Here is a 13,320-nt window from a genome sequence, read left to right on the forward strand (position 1 = left end):
GATTAAGATGGCCAAAAGAACAGACACTGGACAGAGGAACAATGCCTAGAAGGCCAGCATCCCAGTCGCCTTTTCACTGTTGACGTTGAGACTGGTGTTTTGCGGGTACTTTTAATGAAGCTGCCAGCCTCTTCATTGTTGACGTTGAGACTGATATCTGACAAGGTATAGCTATAGTTGCAACTTGGCGCAGTGGTCTAAGGCACTGCATCGTAGTGCTAGCTGTGCCACTAGAGATTCTGGGTTCAAGTCCAGGCTCTGTCTCAGCCGGCCGCGACCGGGAGACCCATGGGGCGGCGCACAATTGGCCCAGCGTCGTCTGGGTTATTGGAGGGTTTGGCCGTGGCGGGCCAGGCGCACTGACATGGTGTTTCCTCCAACACATTGGTGTGGCTGGCTTCCGGGTTAAGTGGGCATTGTGTCAAGCTTGGTTGGTTTGTGTTTCGGAGGACGCGCGGCTCTCGACCTGCGCCTCTCCCAAGTCCGTACGGGAGTTGCAGTGATGAGACAAGACTGTAACTACCAATTCGATACCACAAAATTGGGGAGAAAAAGTTTTTTTTTATTTTTTATAATAATTAAAAATAGATATAGTTGCAACTAATAGTTGGCACTTAGGAGCACAGAGCTAGAACTATTATAGTATAGTAGGCTACAGTATAGTACATACATTATACGGGGGCTCATCCTCCTCCTATCCCCTTAAGACAGAAGCAATTCAACAAACACTGTTACTGTCACAAAAAGACCTCCGCATGACCCACAATGCACCTCAATAGGAAGTACCTGGTCCTAACGCGCAAATCTGAAAAATGCTGAAATGACACAAACGTTAGGAGGAAATAAATATGAATGTCACAGTTACTTTGTGTATGTACATTATTCATTTTATCTTCGGTTATCTGAGGTTACTTACATTTGGGAGTTCAGAGTCTGCTTTGTGGTAAGAGAGGAGTTTGTAGGTGTTCAGGTTGTTTTCGAAACTCCTGCAAAATATTAATGAAACATACTGTTATTCATCCCTCTACCATTCTCCAGAAGCCTCCATTACTGAGTTGCATAAGCTTTTAAAGGCCAGTGGAAAATCAATCACAATTCAATGAAGCTTCCAAATACAGAGATTTATGTTTATTTTACCAAAGAAATGTCCTATATACACAGTCAGATAATGTACCTCCCACGCAGTCTCACGGCTTCCTCAAAATTCTTCTCGTCCATGGATTTCTGGACATCTTGTGTCTATTGAGAAAATAACGACGAATGGTAATTTGTCTCTAATCAACAGCCTACCAATTATCTTTATTCATAATATATCTATAATGTATACAGTAGGTAGAAGTACTTGGGAGTGTACAACATAAAAACACACCACTAAATAATGGGGTAGGCTATCACTCCATATGTGTGCTTCATTTACAGTTGAGTAAAGCAATATTGAACACACGGTGTATGTGGCAGGCCAACAGCACTTACCATCTGAACACACTCCATGAGGGGCAGACGGACAGCCTGGTTCCCACACAGAGACACCACACAGGCCGGGGTACTGTCTGACGCCTCCAGCAGGGCCAGGACCGCCTCCACTCCCATACGACTGGCCTGGACAGACAGGTCAAAGGTTACACTGTATTTTAATAGTGACTTGGGACACTGGGAAAATGCTGTAACTTCAAGTTCAAGTTAGAAATTGCTTAATAGTATGACATGACATGCTCTTTAAATTATTATGACCACTCTGAAACTTTGCCTGCCTCATGGTCACTAACCAAAACAAACAAACCAGGGATATTATGCAGCTATTAGACAAGCAGCAGCATAAATGGCTGTAGCGCTCTATATAGGGAATAGGGTGCTATTTGGCAAGCAATACTGAATCTGTAAGTGCCTTTTAAATATGTAAAATTGGTATGTGGATGTACCACTCACTAGGATCCTGTCGAAGGCAGAGGGGGTTCCTCCTCTCTGAACGTGACCCAGGATGGTGACTCGGGTGTCAAACCCCAGACAGCTAACAACCAGCTATAGCAGGAGAGGAAAATCAGAGTGTACTTAAATAACACTGGTTACATCCCAAATGGCACCCTATTCCCTATATAATGCACTGCGTTTGACCAGACAGCTCTGACCTAAAGTAGTGCATTATATATAGAATAGTGTGTCATTTGGGACGTAACTATTGACTATTTGAAAACGTGGTATTTGAGTTATGTTACATAATACACTATGTATGGCAGAAAGAGAATGAAAATGGCATGCTATTTCTCAGGAAGAAAGACAGAAGGGGAAAGCACAAGCACTGTAGACACATGCAAAACACTGTCATGTACACAGTAAGTGAGCCTCCTGTTATGCGACAGGTCAAGGAGACAGGATGAGCAATAGAGGGCGTGGCTGGAGCAGATATAACAGTAACCCCCCCCCCGACCAGGCTTATCTGGGTGCGAGGTATAGAAATCACATAAGAGGGAGGGGTCCAGAATGTGACGGTGGGGCACCCAGTAGCGCTCCTCCGGCCCATATCCTTCCCAGTCCACCAGGTACTGCCAGCTGCGACCCCGACGGCGCACATCCAAAAGCCGACGGAAGGTATAGGCAGGATGGTCATTGATGAGCCGAGGGGGTGGAGGAGCTGCTGCAGGAGGAGATAGGGGACTGGAGCACACAGGTTTAATCAGGGATACATGGAAGGTAGGATGGATCCTAAGAGAGGCTGGGAGTTTCAGGCGCACAGCAGAGGGGTTAATGACACGGTCAATTTCAAAGGGATCAATGAATTGGGGGGAAAGTTTATTCAATGCCTCCTTCAATGGCAGGTCCTTTGATGAGAGCCATACCTTTTGATCTGGGGTGTAGACTGGGGCTGAGACCCGGCGACGGTTGGCTTGGGACTGGGTCCTGTCGAAGGCACGAAGAAGGGCAGCCCAAGCCTTCCTCCAGGTATGATGACAACAGCGCAGATGTTCCTGGACAACGCAACCTCAACCTCTTGGGCGGGGAACAAGGGGTTTGGTAACCCAGAGCACACTCGAAAGGTGACATACCTGACGAGGCATTAGTGAGGGTGTTGTGGGCACATTCAACCCAGGGTAGCTGAGCGCTCCAGGAAGAAGGGTTAGCAGAGGTCACGCAGCATAGGGCAGTCTCCATCTCTTGGTTGGCCCGTTTGGTCTGGCTGTTGGTCTGGGGGTGATATCCAGAAGAAAGACTGACATTGACACCAAGAGCTGAACAGAAGGATCTCCATACCTGGGAGGTAAACTGGGGTCCCCTGTCGAAAATGATGTCAGTGGGAATGCCATGCAGACAAAACACATGGGATACTAGCAGGTCCACAGTCTCCCTGGAAGACGGGAGCTTGGAGAGGAGAATGAAGTGAGCCACTTTGGAAAACCTGTCAATAATGGTGAGGATGACGGAGTTACCGTTAAATGGGGGAAGACCAGTGATGAAGTCCAGAGCTATGTGTGACCAGGGGCGACTGGGTAAGGGAAGAGGGCGCAGCAGCCCAGAAGTGGTTTAGTGGAAGTTTTGTTCCGAGCACAAACCAAGCAGGCTGAGACAAACTCCCGGACATCTCTCTCCATGGTGGGCCAAGAGAGGTGCTGATGCAGGAAGGCGAGGGTCCGGTTCATACCAGGGTGACAGGTGAGGTGAGTAGAATGGCCCCACTGAAGAACTTCAGAGCGAACACAATCTGGAACAAACATAGCATTCCTAGGACCGTTACCTGGATCAGGCTGGTTCTGCTGAGCCTGGCGGATATGGGACTCGATCTCCCAGGCGACGGCAGCGACGATGCAGGTGGATGGCTCAATGGCTTCTGCCTCGGTATCCATGTTGTTGGTGGTGAACTGGCGGGAGAGGGCATCAGGCTTGATATTCTTTGAACCGGGGCGATAAGTGAGTGTGAAATTGAATCTACCGAAAAACAAGGCCCACCTGGCTTGCCGGGAGTTCAGACGTTTGGAAGTCTGGATGTAGGACATATTTTTATGGTCAGTCCACACAATGAAGGGGGTTACAGAGCCCTTCAGCCAGTGACGCCATTCCTCAAGAGCCGGCTTAACTGCCAGGAGTTCCCGGTTTCCGATGTCAAAATTCCTCTCTGCAGGTGAGAGCTTACGAGAAAAGAATGCACATGGGTGGACCTTCTGATCAGAGAGGGAACATTGAGACAGAACAGCACCTACTCCTGTGTCAGAGGCATCCAACTCCACGATGAACTGGAGTCCTGGGTCGGGCTGAGTAAGGACCGGAGTGGAGGTGAAGCGACGCTTGAGTTCCAGGAATGCTGCCTCTGCCTCAGGAGTCCATTGGGATGGAGTGGAAGTGGAGGTGAGAGTGGTGAGAGGTGCAGCCGATGGCTGTAGCTGCAGATGAAATGTCTGTGAAAATGTACAAACCCCAGGAAACGCTGTAGCTGCTTCAGGTTGGAGGGCGCAGGACACTCTGTGACTGCCATGACCTTGGCAGGGTCTATACGTAACTGTCCCTGTGCAATAATATAACCCAGGAAAGACACTGAGGCAGCATGGAACTCACATTTTTCAGCTTTAACAAAAATCTTATTCTCCAACAGCCGTTGAAGAACTTGGCGAACATGGTGATGGTGAGCCTCAGGGTCCATGGAAAAAATCAGGATGTAATCTAAATAGACAAAAACTAAGCGTCAATCACATCCCTCAGCTCATCATTGACTAGGTTCTGGAATACAGCAGGGGCGTTAGTTAGACCAAAAGGCATGATCAAATACTCAAAGTGACCCAGTGGTGTGTTGAACGCAGTCTTCCACTCCTCCCCCTCTCTTATGCGGACAAGGTGGTAGGCATTCCGGCGGTTGAGTTTGGTAAACACCGTGGCACCATGGAGGGGGACAAAATCAGAGCTGATGAGTGGCAAGGGGTACTTTTCTTCACTGTGATATTATTCAGCCCACGGACGTCTATGCACGGCCTCAGTGATCCATCCTTCTTCACAAAGAAAAACCCAGCACCCACCAGGGAGGAAGATGGCTTGATAAGTCCTGCAGCCAGAGAATCCTGGATGTACCTCTCCATAGCCTCTTGCTCGGGCGAGAGAGGTTAAATAACCGGCTACTGGGAAGAGGAGCTCCAGGCTGGAGGTCAATGGCGCAGTCGTTTGGCCGATGAGGCGGCAGCAACAGGGCACGGTGCTTGCTGAACACAGGAGCTAGATCGTGATACTCTGGAGGAACTGATGACAAGTCCGGAGGTTCTGGAATGAACTGGGGCACAGACAAGGCAGGGGGAAAGGCAGAATGTAGACAATTAGAGTGACAAAATGAACTCCAAGTGGTTACCTTTCCGCGGGTCAAGTCAATCTGTGGGTTGTGTAGCTTTAACCATGGATGGCCAAGAACCAGGGGGGAGTAAGGACAGTCGATTATGTGGAAACTGATCTTTTCCTGGTGGTTTCCAGAGAGACACAGGATGGTAGGGACGGTTCTCTCACAGACACGGGCGAGGAGCTGTCCGTTGACAGCGTTGGCATCGAGGGGGTGAATCGAGTGTGACAGTGTCCAGGCCCAACTGGGTAACGACACTTCGGTCCAGGAAGCTCCTGTCGGTGCCCGAATCGATGAGAGCAGAAAGAGGAAAAGCCTGGCTCTGCCACACAAGGTTGCCTTCAAGCAGGGGTCTGGGGAAAGATGGGCAGGCGATTTGGCTCAACAGTATATCCCCCACTACTGCCGAGCCCCCTCTTTTGCTGGACACAGGGAACCAGTGGAGACAAAGTGACCAACCTGACCACAGTATAGGCAGCTCCTAGCGTCGATTCGCCGCTGTCTCTCCTCTGGAGAGAGACAGCCCCGGCCGAGCTGCATGGGTTCAGGATCAGGAAGAGCCTTGGAAAGGGATGCAGTCGGAGAAGGAGTACAAGGTGCTGAAGCAGATGTTATGGTGCATGCAATCCTACCTACTCTCTCCCTCCGACGCTCACGGAGACGGTTGTCGATGCAGATGGCGAGAAAGATGAGTTCATCGAGTCCATCAGACTCATCCCTGGACACCAACTCGTCCTTTATGGTCTCAGTGAGCACGTTCTGGAATGCTCCCTGAAGGGCCTCCTCATTCCAGCCGCTCTCAGCGGCGAGGGTGCGAAACTCACATGCCATCTCAGCAACACTATGGGGGCCTTGATGGAGGGACAGGAGTCGTTTAGCGGCATCCTTACCGCAGACAGGGTGGTCGAAGACTTTCTTCATCTCCTCCGTGAATCTGGAGTAGGAGAAGCAGATGGGGGACTGTCTCTCCCACACCGCCGTGGCCCAGGAAAGCGCTGCTCCACGGAGGCAGCCAATCAGGAAGGAAATCTTGGCCCGTTCGCTAGCATAAGAGTAGGGCTGCTGCTCAAATATTAGTGAACATTGTACTAAAAAGGCTCTGCAAGCTCAGAGGTTGCCATCGTAGCACTCGGGAGTCGGAAACAAACGGCTCCTGGGGCGGAGAAGAAGTACTTGGGACTGGTTGTGAGCTCTGGGCGAAGGTTCGGCCCTGTAGGTCAGACAGGCTCAGTGAAAACTCCTTGATATGCTCCAGAAGGGCTTGGTCATGTTGCTTGAGCAGGGCGCCTTGGCCGGCGAGGGTTTGGTGGAGAGGATCTGAATCCGCTGGGTTCATCTCTTTGGCCAGATCATACTGTTATGTGGCAGGTCAAGGAGACACAGGATGAGCAGTAGAGGGCGTGGCAGGAGCAGATGTAACACCTTCAACACTTATACCTTTTGTGACCCAAATGTCACCCTATTCCGTATATAGTGCACTACTTTTAACCAGAGTCTAATAGGCCCTGGTCAAAAGTAGTGCACTATATAGGGAATAGGGAGCCACTTTGGACTCAAACTTGTTCTTCTGTTCTCCCAGGTAAAATGTACTGTATAAGACTCTTACCAGCACAGAGATCCTATAAGTTCTATATGTAATTCTATGTTTATCAGGTTCTTAGGTATGCTGACGAAGAACAAGGTGGCAATGCACAAACAGGAAGGAGTATAATTTACAGAACTTCACATCGCTAAGAAAGGTCCATGAAAAGACTTCAGAGTTAAAACATGTACAACATGTTGTTAATGGGACAGAGAGAGTGAGAGATGACAATGTCCAACCAGAAGGAACCACGGCACAAAGGAGTACTGTACCAGATCTGGGTTCAAAAACGATTTGAAATAATTTAAAATGCTTACGTTGGGCTTGATTGAGCTTGGCTGGCGCTTGGTAACAATAGAATAGTCGCAAAACTGCAAACCCCACCCATCTGCCACTCAAGCAAACATTCAAAGTATTTGAAAGATTTTAAATAGGATTTGATCTCAGGTCTGCAGAGAAGTACTGTACCAGTACAAGACAGCTGGGCTGGGCTGGTCTTCTCATAGTACTTACTTCCTTAATATGGTTTGTAGTGATAGGCTTGTTGTGGCAATCTATCGCCCCCTCAGCTACAATAATGATATTGAGCCGTTTCTTATCTGCACGGTTCTATAGGAATACAAACAAAGCACAGATATACAGTACATGACAGAAAAGTTTTGCATTTGGCTTGTCAAAAGCTGGACCCGGTTTATGCTGAAACAGCTGCATGCCTACCTTAGAACTACGAGGTAGTATGTCTACTACCTCTTCTTTCTTTCTCTATCTTTCACTGTACAGATTCCTTTCCATTGTAAAGCATGGAGCTATTCACGCATCTATAGGGCCTGCTTTTGGTTCCCCCTTCGTTGCATATTCAGGTACTCACATCCTTGACATTATCAACAGTAATAGCCTTTCCTTGTCTGTCAGTGGCTCCTTCAGCAACTATGATTATATTCAGCCTTGAACCCCTGGATCGGCTCTGGGCATTAAGAAACACACTGCAGGAATGAACACTGTTGATTTTGCTATGGTTGAAGGGAATACAATACACTACAACACTTGTGATCACTAAGCAGTACATCCCATTCAATGTAAAGCATACATTTAAAATGTGTTTATTGTTACATCTGCACATGTCAGATGTCACCTGTGTGTGTGTGTGTGTGTTTTACCTCAGATAGTTTCTGACACATATGTTCCTCCCAACCATCCTCAGGGGGCATCTCAGGGATCAGGACCCAGTCGGCCCCACAGGCCAGAGCACTGACTAGAGCCAGGTACCTAAAAAACGCACACACGCACACACACGCACGCACGCACACACACACACACACACACACACACACACACACACACACACACACACACACACACACACACACACACACACACACACACATTAGAATATAATAAAATAGAAATAACTACATGCAAACACAAACCCATTTGTATGTATTATGAACAAACATTTTCAAAGCAAGACCGCTGAGAGCCCATAGCTAAATTACAGCAAGGAAATACACAAGAATAAAGCAAGAAGTCAGAGCAGCAAATTAATGTCATTCCATACCCACAATGCCTTCCCATGACCTCGAGCACAAACGTCCTCTGGTGGCTGAGAGAAAGGCGAGAAGTTTGTGTAAATGTTGAGTGTGTACAAACAACACCACTGAGCTGTAATATGTACCCTTTATTAAATTCACTGGATGCTTCCCAATTAAGCAGTGCACTATATAGGGAATAGGGTGCCATTTGGGATACACATGCTATACTGTTTCTGTCAGTACCTCTGTGCAGTAGTCATGATGGCGTCCACCACCTCTATGATTCTGTGCAGGGCAGAGTCTGTCCCGATGGTCATGTCAGTGCCACAGAAGTCGTTGTCGATGGAGCCCACCATTCCCACGATGTGCAGCTCTGAGTTGTTCTGGGCAGCCTCCTCATCAATCAGACCTTTAAACAGGATACACAAGACACCACCATTTAACCCACTGGTTTTACTACTGAGTAATGTACACTCATAGGTGGAATGGCTGTATACAGGCTTTGGTATACAGGCTTTGGTAATACCTAGTAATGCATGTCTTACTACATATCATGTGGGAAAATACATTTTTTGCAATTTACGTAAGAAATTAGATATCTAATTTAGTGATCGAGTAGATTACTGTGAACATTTGGTCCACTACATGGACTACAGCGTTCAGTTACCCTGTTGGACAAGTTCTTCCAGTAGTCCGCTCCACTCCTCTCTGAAGAGGTTGGCCCCCGTGAGGCTACCGTCCCCTCCGATCACACACAGGTTGGTGATGCCACGCAGAATCAGTTGGTGGGCAGCCTTTAGACGCCCCTCGTGGCTGCGGAACTCCTTGCAGCGGGCACTGCCAATGACTGTGCCACCCTGACAGTAAAACACAACAGCTAAGAATTCAAATGAATGGATGAATGATGGGTTGCTGGATGGATGACAATTGAATTGATGGATGGATAGGTTGAGGTTGGATAGATAGATGAAGGAAGATTGGGTGGATGGGTGAAGGATAGATGGAGGGATGATGGATGGATGATTGAATGAATGAATGAATGAATGTTGGAAGGATAGATGGATAAATGTGGATGGATGTTGGATGAATGGGCAGATGAAGGTTGGATGGATGGAACACAACAGCTCTAGACCAAAACAATGGATGGCATAATCTGACACAATGGAGCACTGCTGCAGTCATTGATATGCCTCATTAATTCAACCTCTTATTTAGTTTTTTTGTGTTGTGTGGTGTGTTTTGTTATTGTCATTAACTAACAGGTTCATGCAGAATCCACAATGACAAGGCACCTTCCACCCTGTTAGCATCAGGCAGAAATGCAGCTGCGCTCATCTGTCACATGCAATTTGTAAATTACAAGTCTGGGACCACAAATGTATTTATACCATTTGGGATTTGGATTTTATTCTGTATCCCCTTTAGGTGCCAAGGCAGCAGCTACACATCCTGGGTTCCAATCACAATTACATACAATAAAACATGTCTGGGCTGTGTGCTAGTCACTTAAACAGACAGCTCAGTAATTTCAACATGTCAATACCGCTCACAAAGACAAGCAGTAATGCAGTCAATCTCTCCTCCACCCTGAGCCAGGAGAGATTGACATGGATATTATCAATGCTGGCTCTCCGTATACATCTAATGGCCAGATGTGCTGCTCTGTTCTGGTCCTACTGTAATTTGCCTTTGTCCCTCTTTGTGGCACTTGACCATATGACTGGACAGTAGTCCGGGTGCATCAAAACTAGGGCCTGTAGTACTTGTTTTGTTGATAGTGTTGTTAAGGCAGAGCAGCGCTTAATTATGGACAGACCTCTCCCCATCTTAGCTACTGTCGAATCAATATGTTTTGACCATGACAGTTTACAATCCAGGGTTACACCGAGCAGTTTAATCTCCTCAATTTGCTCAATTTCCACATTATTCATTACAAGATTTAGTTGTGGTTTATGGTTTAGTGAATGATTTGTCCCAAATGCTTTTAGTTTTTTTATATTTAGGACCAGCTTATTTCTTGCTACCCATTCTGAAACTGACTGCAGCTCCTTGCTACATAGACACACAGGCTTTACTCAGTGCCAGTGATTTTAAAACGTAAGGGGTCTAGACCGATGCCCTGGGGAATGCCTGAGTACCTGGATTGTGTTGGAGAGGCTTCCATTAAAGAACACCCTCTGTGTTCTGTTAGACAGGTAACTGTCAATCACAACATAGCAGGGGGTGTAAAGACATAACACATCATTATTCCAGACGCAGATTATGATTGATAATGTCAAAAGTTGCATCGAAGTCTAACAAAACAGCCCCCACAGTTTTCTTTTGAATTTTTTTTCTCAGTAATTTGCGTAAGTGCCGTTGAATGTCCTTCCATGTTGAATGCCCTTCCCTATAAGCATGCTGAAAGTCTGTTGCTAATTTGTTTACTTTGAAATAGCGTTGTATCTGGTCAAACACCATTTTTTCCAAAAGTTGACTAATGGTTGGTAACAGGCTGATTGGCTTAAGGGTGCTTTGCTATTCTTAGGTAGCGGAATAACTTTCAGCTCATATTCCTAGCATTGTATACTGTACATAGCCTATGGAAATTCTAAAGAAATCCCTAGTATTTTGCCTAAAGGCACAAATACACACAGTAGTCAGTTCACTGCCCTCCTTACCACTTGTAACATGCTGGAGACACTTTCCCATGATGCCTCTTCTATGTTATCTCCACCGTCTACCATACCCTGGTAACCCTGCAAGGAGAAAAGAAACATTAACATTGGCCTATATTTCATGGCTTTGTCTAATGCAGCTGTATTGACCCTCTGGGAAGAATAAAGTTGGTTTAAGCTTTCACAGTGTCCATCGAGTTCTTACTCTAAAAATAGAACCTAACACCTCTTACATTCAGTGGCAGCATCCCAAATGGCACCCTAATCCCATGTATAGTGCACTACTTTTGACCAGGACCCATAGGAATCTGGTCAAAAGTAGAGCACTATATAGGAAATAGTGCACTACTTCTGACCAGAACCCGATGGGCCCCGATCAAATGTAGGACACAAAATAGGAAACCTTATGGGCCCTGGTTAAAAGTATTGCACTATACAGAGCACTGGACAAAAATAGTGCACTATATAGGGAATAAGGTGCCATTTGGGACAAAGCCAGTGAGTGTGATGTGAGCCTCCTCAATGGAATGCCTTTCATCACTCATTAAACACCAGAGTCTCTAACAATAGACAACACTTAAGCAAAGTTCCCTGCAACTGTTTCCACATGTTATCATTTTAACATTGGTGGCACAAATCCCATTCAAGTCATGGGACCAATATTAGCATTGTTCGCACATCATGTTCAAATCATCTAAGTGACTTTGTTGAGCTTCACCATAAATTGTAGATACTTTTGGATGATTTAGCATGATTGATTTAGCAACGTTAGCATGTGGAAACAGTGCTAGGGAAACAAAACCAACGCATGAATTGCTGTCCTACCTTGTCCATAGACTGCTTACAGGGTAAGGAAACCAATGTGTAATTTTGTAATTTGGGCGAACTATCGCTTTAAGAAGCTACTTATCTATGGGAAACCACCCCCACTACCAACTGCTCCCATTTTCTATAAAGGGCCCTAGTCAAAAGTAGTGCACTATTTAGGGAATTTAGGACTGATCCCATTGTTAACTCGAAATGACACAACGACAAGGTTCCAGTTCAACAACGTTTACTAAACCGTATTAGCACACTACATGGTTTCCATTGCACTCAGGCCAGGTTCATCCACAATGAGACTGCTGCGCAGGCACACTAATAACAGAGTGATAGCCCCGTAAAAACAGAAATATAGGGATACTTAAAACATGAATTTAACACCCATGACATGACAAATTGTTAAATAACCTTACTTCTAATTTTCATGACCCTCATTTGAAAGAAAAGCTTTGCCCCTTGAGCATAGAGCTTGCCAGAATTGATTTGTCTCAGTGTCAGTGGTAGAACGGTACAAGCCCCCAAGTAGTGTCTGTCATGATCTCACCTCATGGATGAAGTAAACTTTAGCTCCCACATAAATACCCATGCGGACCACAGCCCGGACAGCAGCATTCATACCTGCACAATGAGAGAGAGAGAGAGAGAGAGAGAGAGAGAGAGAGAGAGAGAGAGAGAGAGAGAGAGAGAGAGAAAATTAAAAATGGCAGTACATGAATGGCTATTGCATTGCATGTTCCATCCAGTAGACTCCAGACTGAAAACACTCATCAGGGAGATGGAATGAATCACAGAGATAAATCAACCACATTAAAGTGATGTCCCACTGAATCAACGTTGTTTTCAATGAAATGACTTTGAACCAACGTGGAATAGACGTTGAATTGACATCTTTGCCCAATGGGGTGCTTCGTCCAGCAGAGAAAGATGCTTGCATAGCCATCGGCCATGTGTCATTGCATTAATTCAATATCTAATACATTTTCCATTTACAGTCTGAAAACTGATCATAATGATTAGAAAAACTGGCATCTTAGTTGCACCGAAACTGTAAGCACTGATACTGGTACTGTTGGTTGGCTAGTGCCATGCAGTCATGCTAGGATACCTGTAACGATATAAAATGAAGGAGATGAGTCTACACATGGAGAATGGCACAGATTTCTCAATGTGGATTAATAATGATAAACACTTTAAAAGTTATTAATCCACTGGAAGATTTCCTGAAGCATGGCCAATGGCTCTGTGAGTCATTACAGAAATCCCCCTATATACAGAACAAACTGATATTTTCTGGCAGGTAAGACTTGCAAGTGGTTTTTACTAACATCATGTGAGAAAATATGCATACTGCATTCTCTAGTTTACAAGGTAGGCTACAGGATGGAGTGGTTATCAAATTGGCCAGACCTGGATTATGATGGATTC

At 46.1% G+C, this 13,320-nt stretch overlaps 1 protein-coding gene across 2 annotated transcripts in view; it reads right to left on the minus strand.

The window, feature by feature from the left end:
- LOC115156901 (ATP-dependent 6-phosphofructokinase, platelet type) overlaps positions 1-13,320 on the minus strand; it is a 47,765-nt gene that overhangs the window by 18,874 nt on the left and 15,571 nt on the right. For both annotated transcript variants that reach the window (XR_003868345.1, XM_029704698.1), the window contains exons 2-12: positions 12,440-12,513; positions 11,077-11,154; positions 9,084-9,273; positions 8,660-8,825; positions 8,443-8,487; positions 8,045-8,153; positions 7,401-7,496; positions 1,927-2,019; positions 1,474-1,599; positions 1,175-1,239; positions 917-986 (exon numbers count right to left, since the gene is read on the minus strand). Coding sequence is in view for 1 of the 2 variants with exons in the window: in XM_029704698.1 (XP_029560558.1) it covers positions 917-986; positions 1,175-1,239; positions 1,474-1,599; positions 1,927-2,019; positions 7,401-7,496; positions 8,045-8,153; positions 8,443-8,487; positions 8,660-8,825; positions 9,084-9,273; positions 11,077-11,154; positions 12,440-12,513 (1,112 nt within the window). In the remaining variant the exon portion in view is untranslated. The remainder of the gene's footprint in view (positions 1-916; positions 987-1,174; positions 1,240-1,473; positions 1,600-1,926; positions 2,020-7,400; positions 7,497-8,044; positions 8,154-8,442; positions 8,488-8,659; positions 8,826-9,083; positions 9,274-11,076; positions 11,155-12,439; positions 12,514-13,320) is intronic.

This window comes from Salmo trutta, chromosome 21 (genome assembly GCF_901001165.1).
Source record: "Salmo trutta chromosome 21, fSalTru1.1, whole genome shotgun sequence".
In the NCBI taxonomy this organism is placed as follows: Eukaryota; Metazoa; Chordata; class Actinopteri; order Salmoniformes; family Salmonidae; genus Salmo; species Salmo trutta.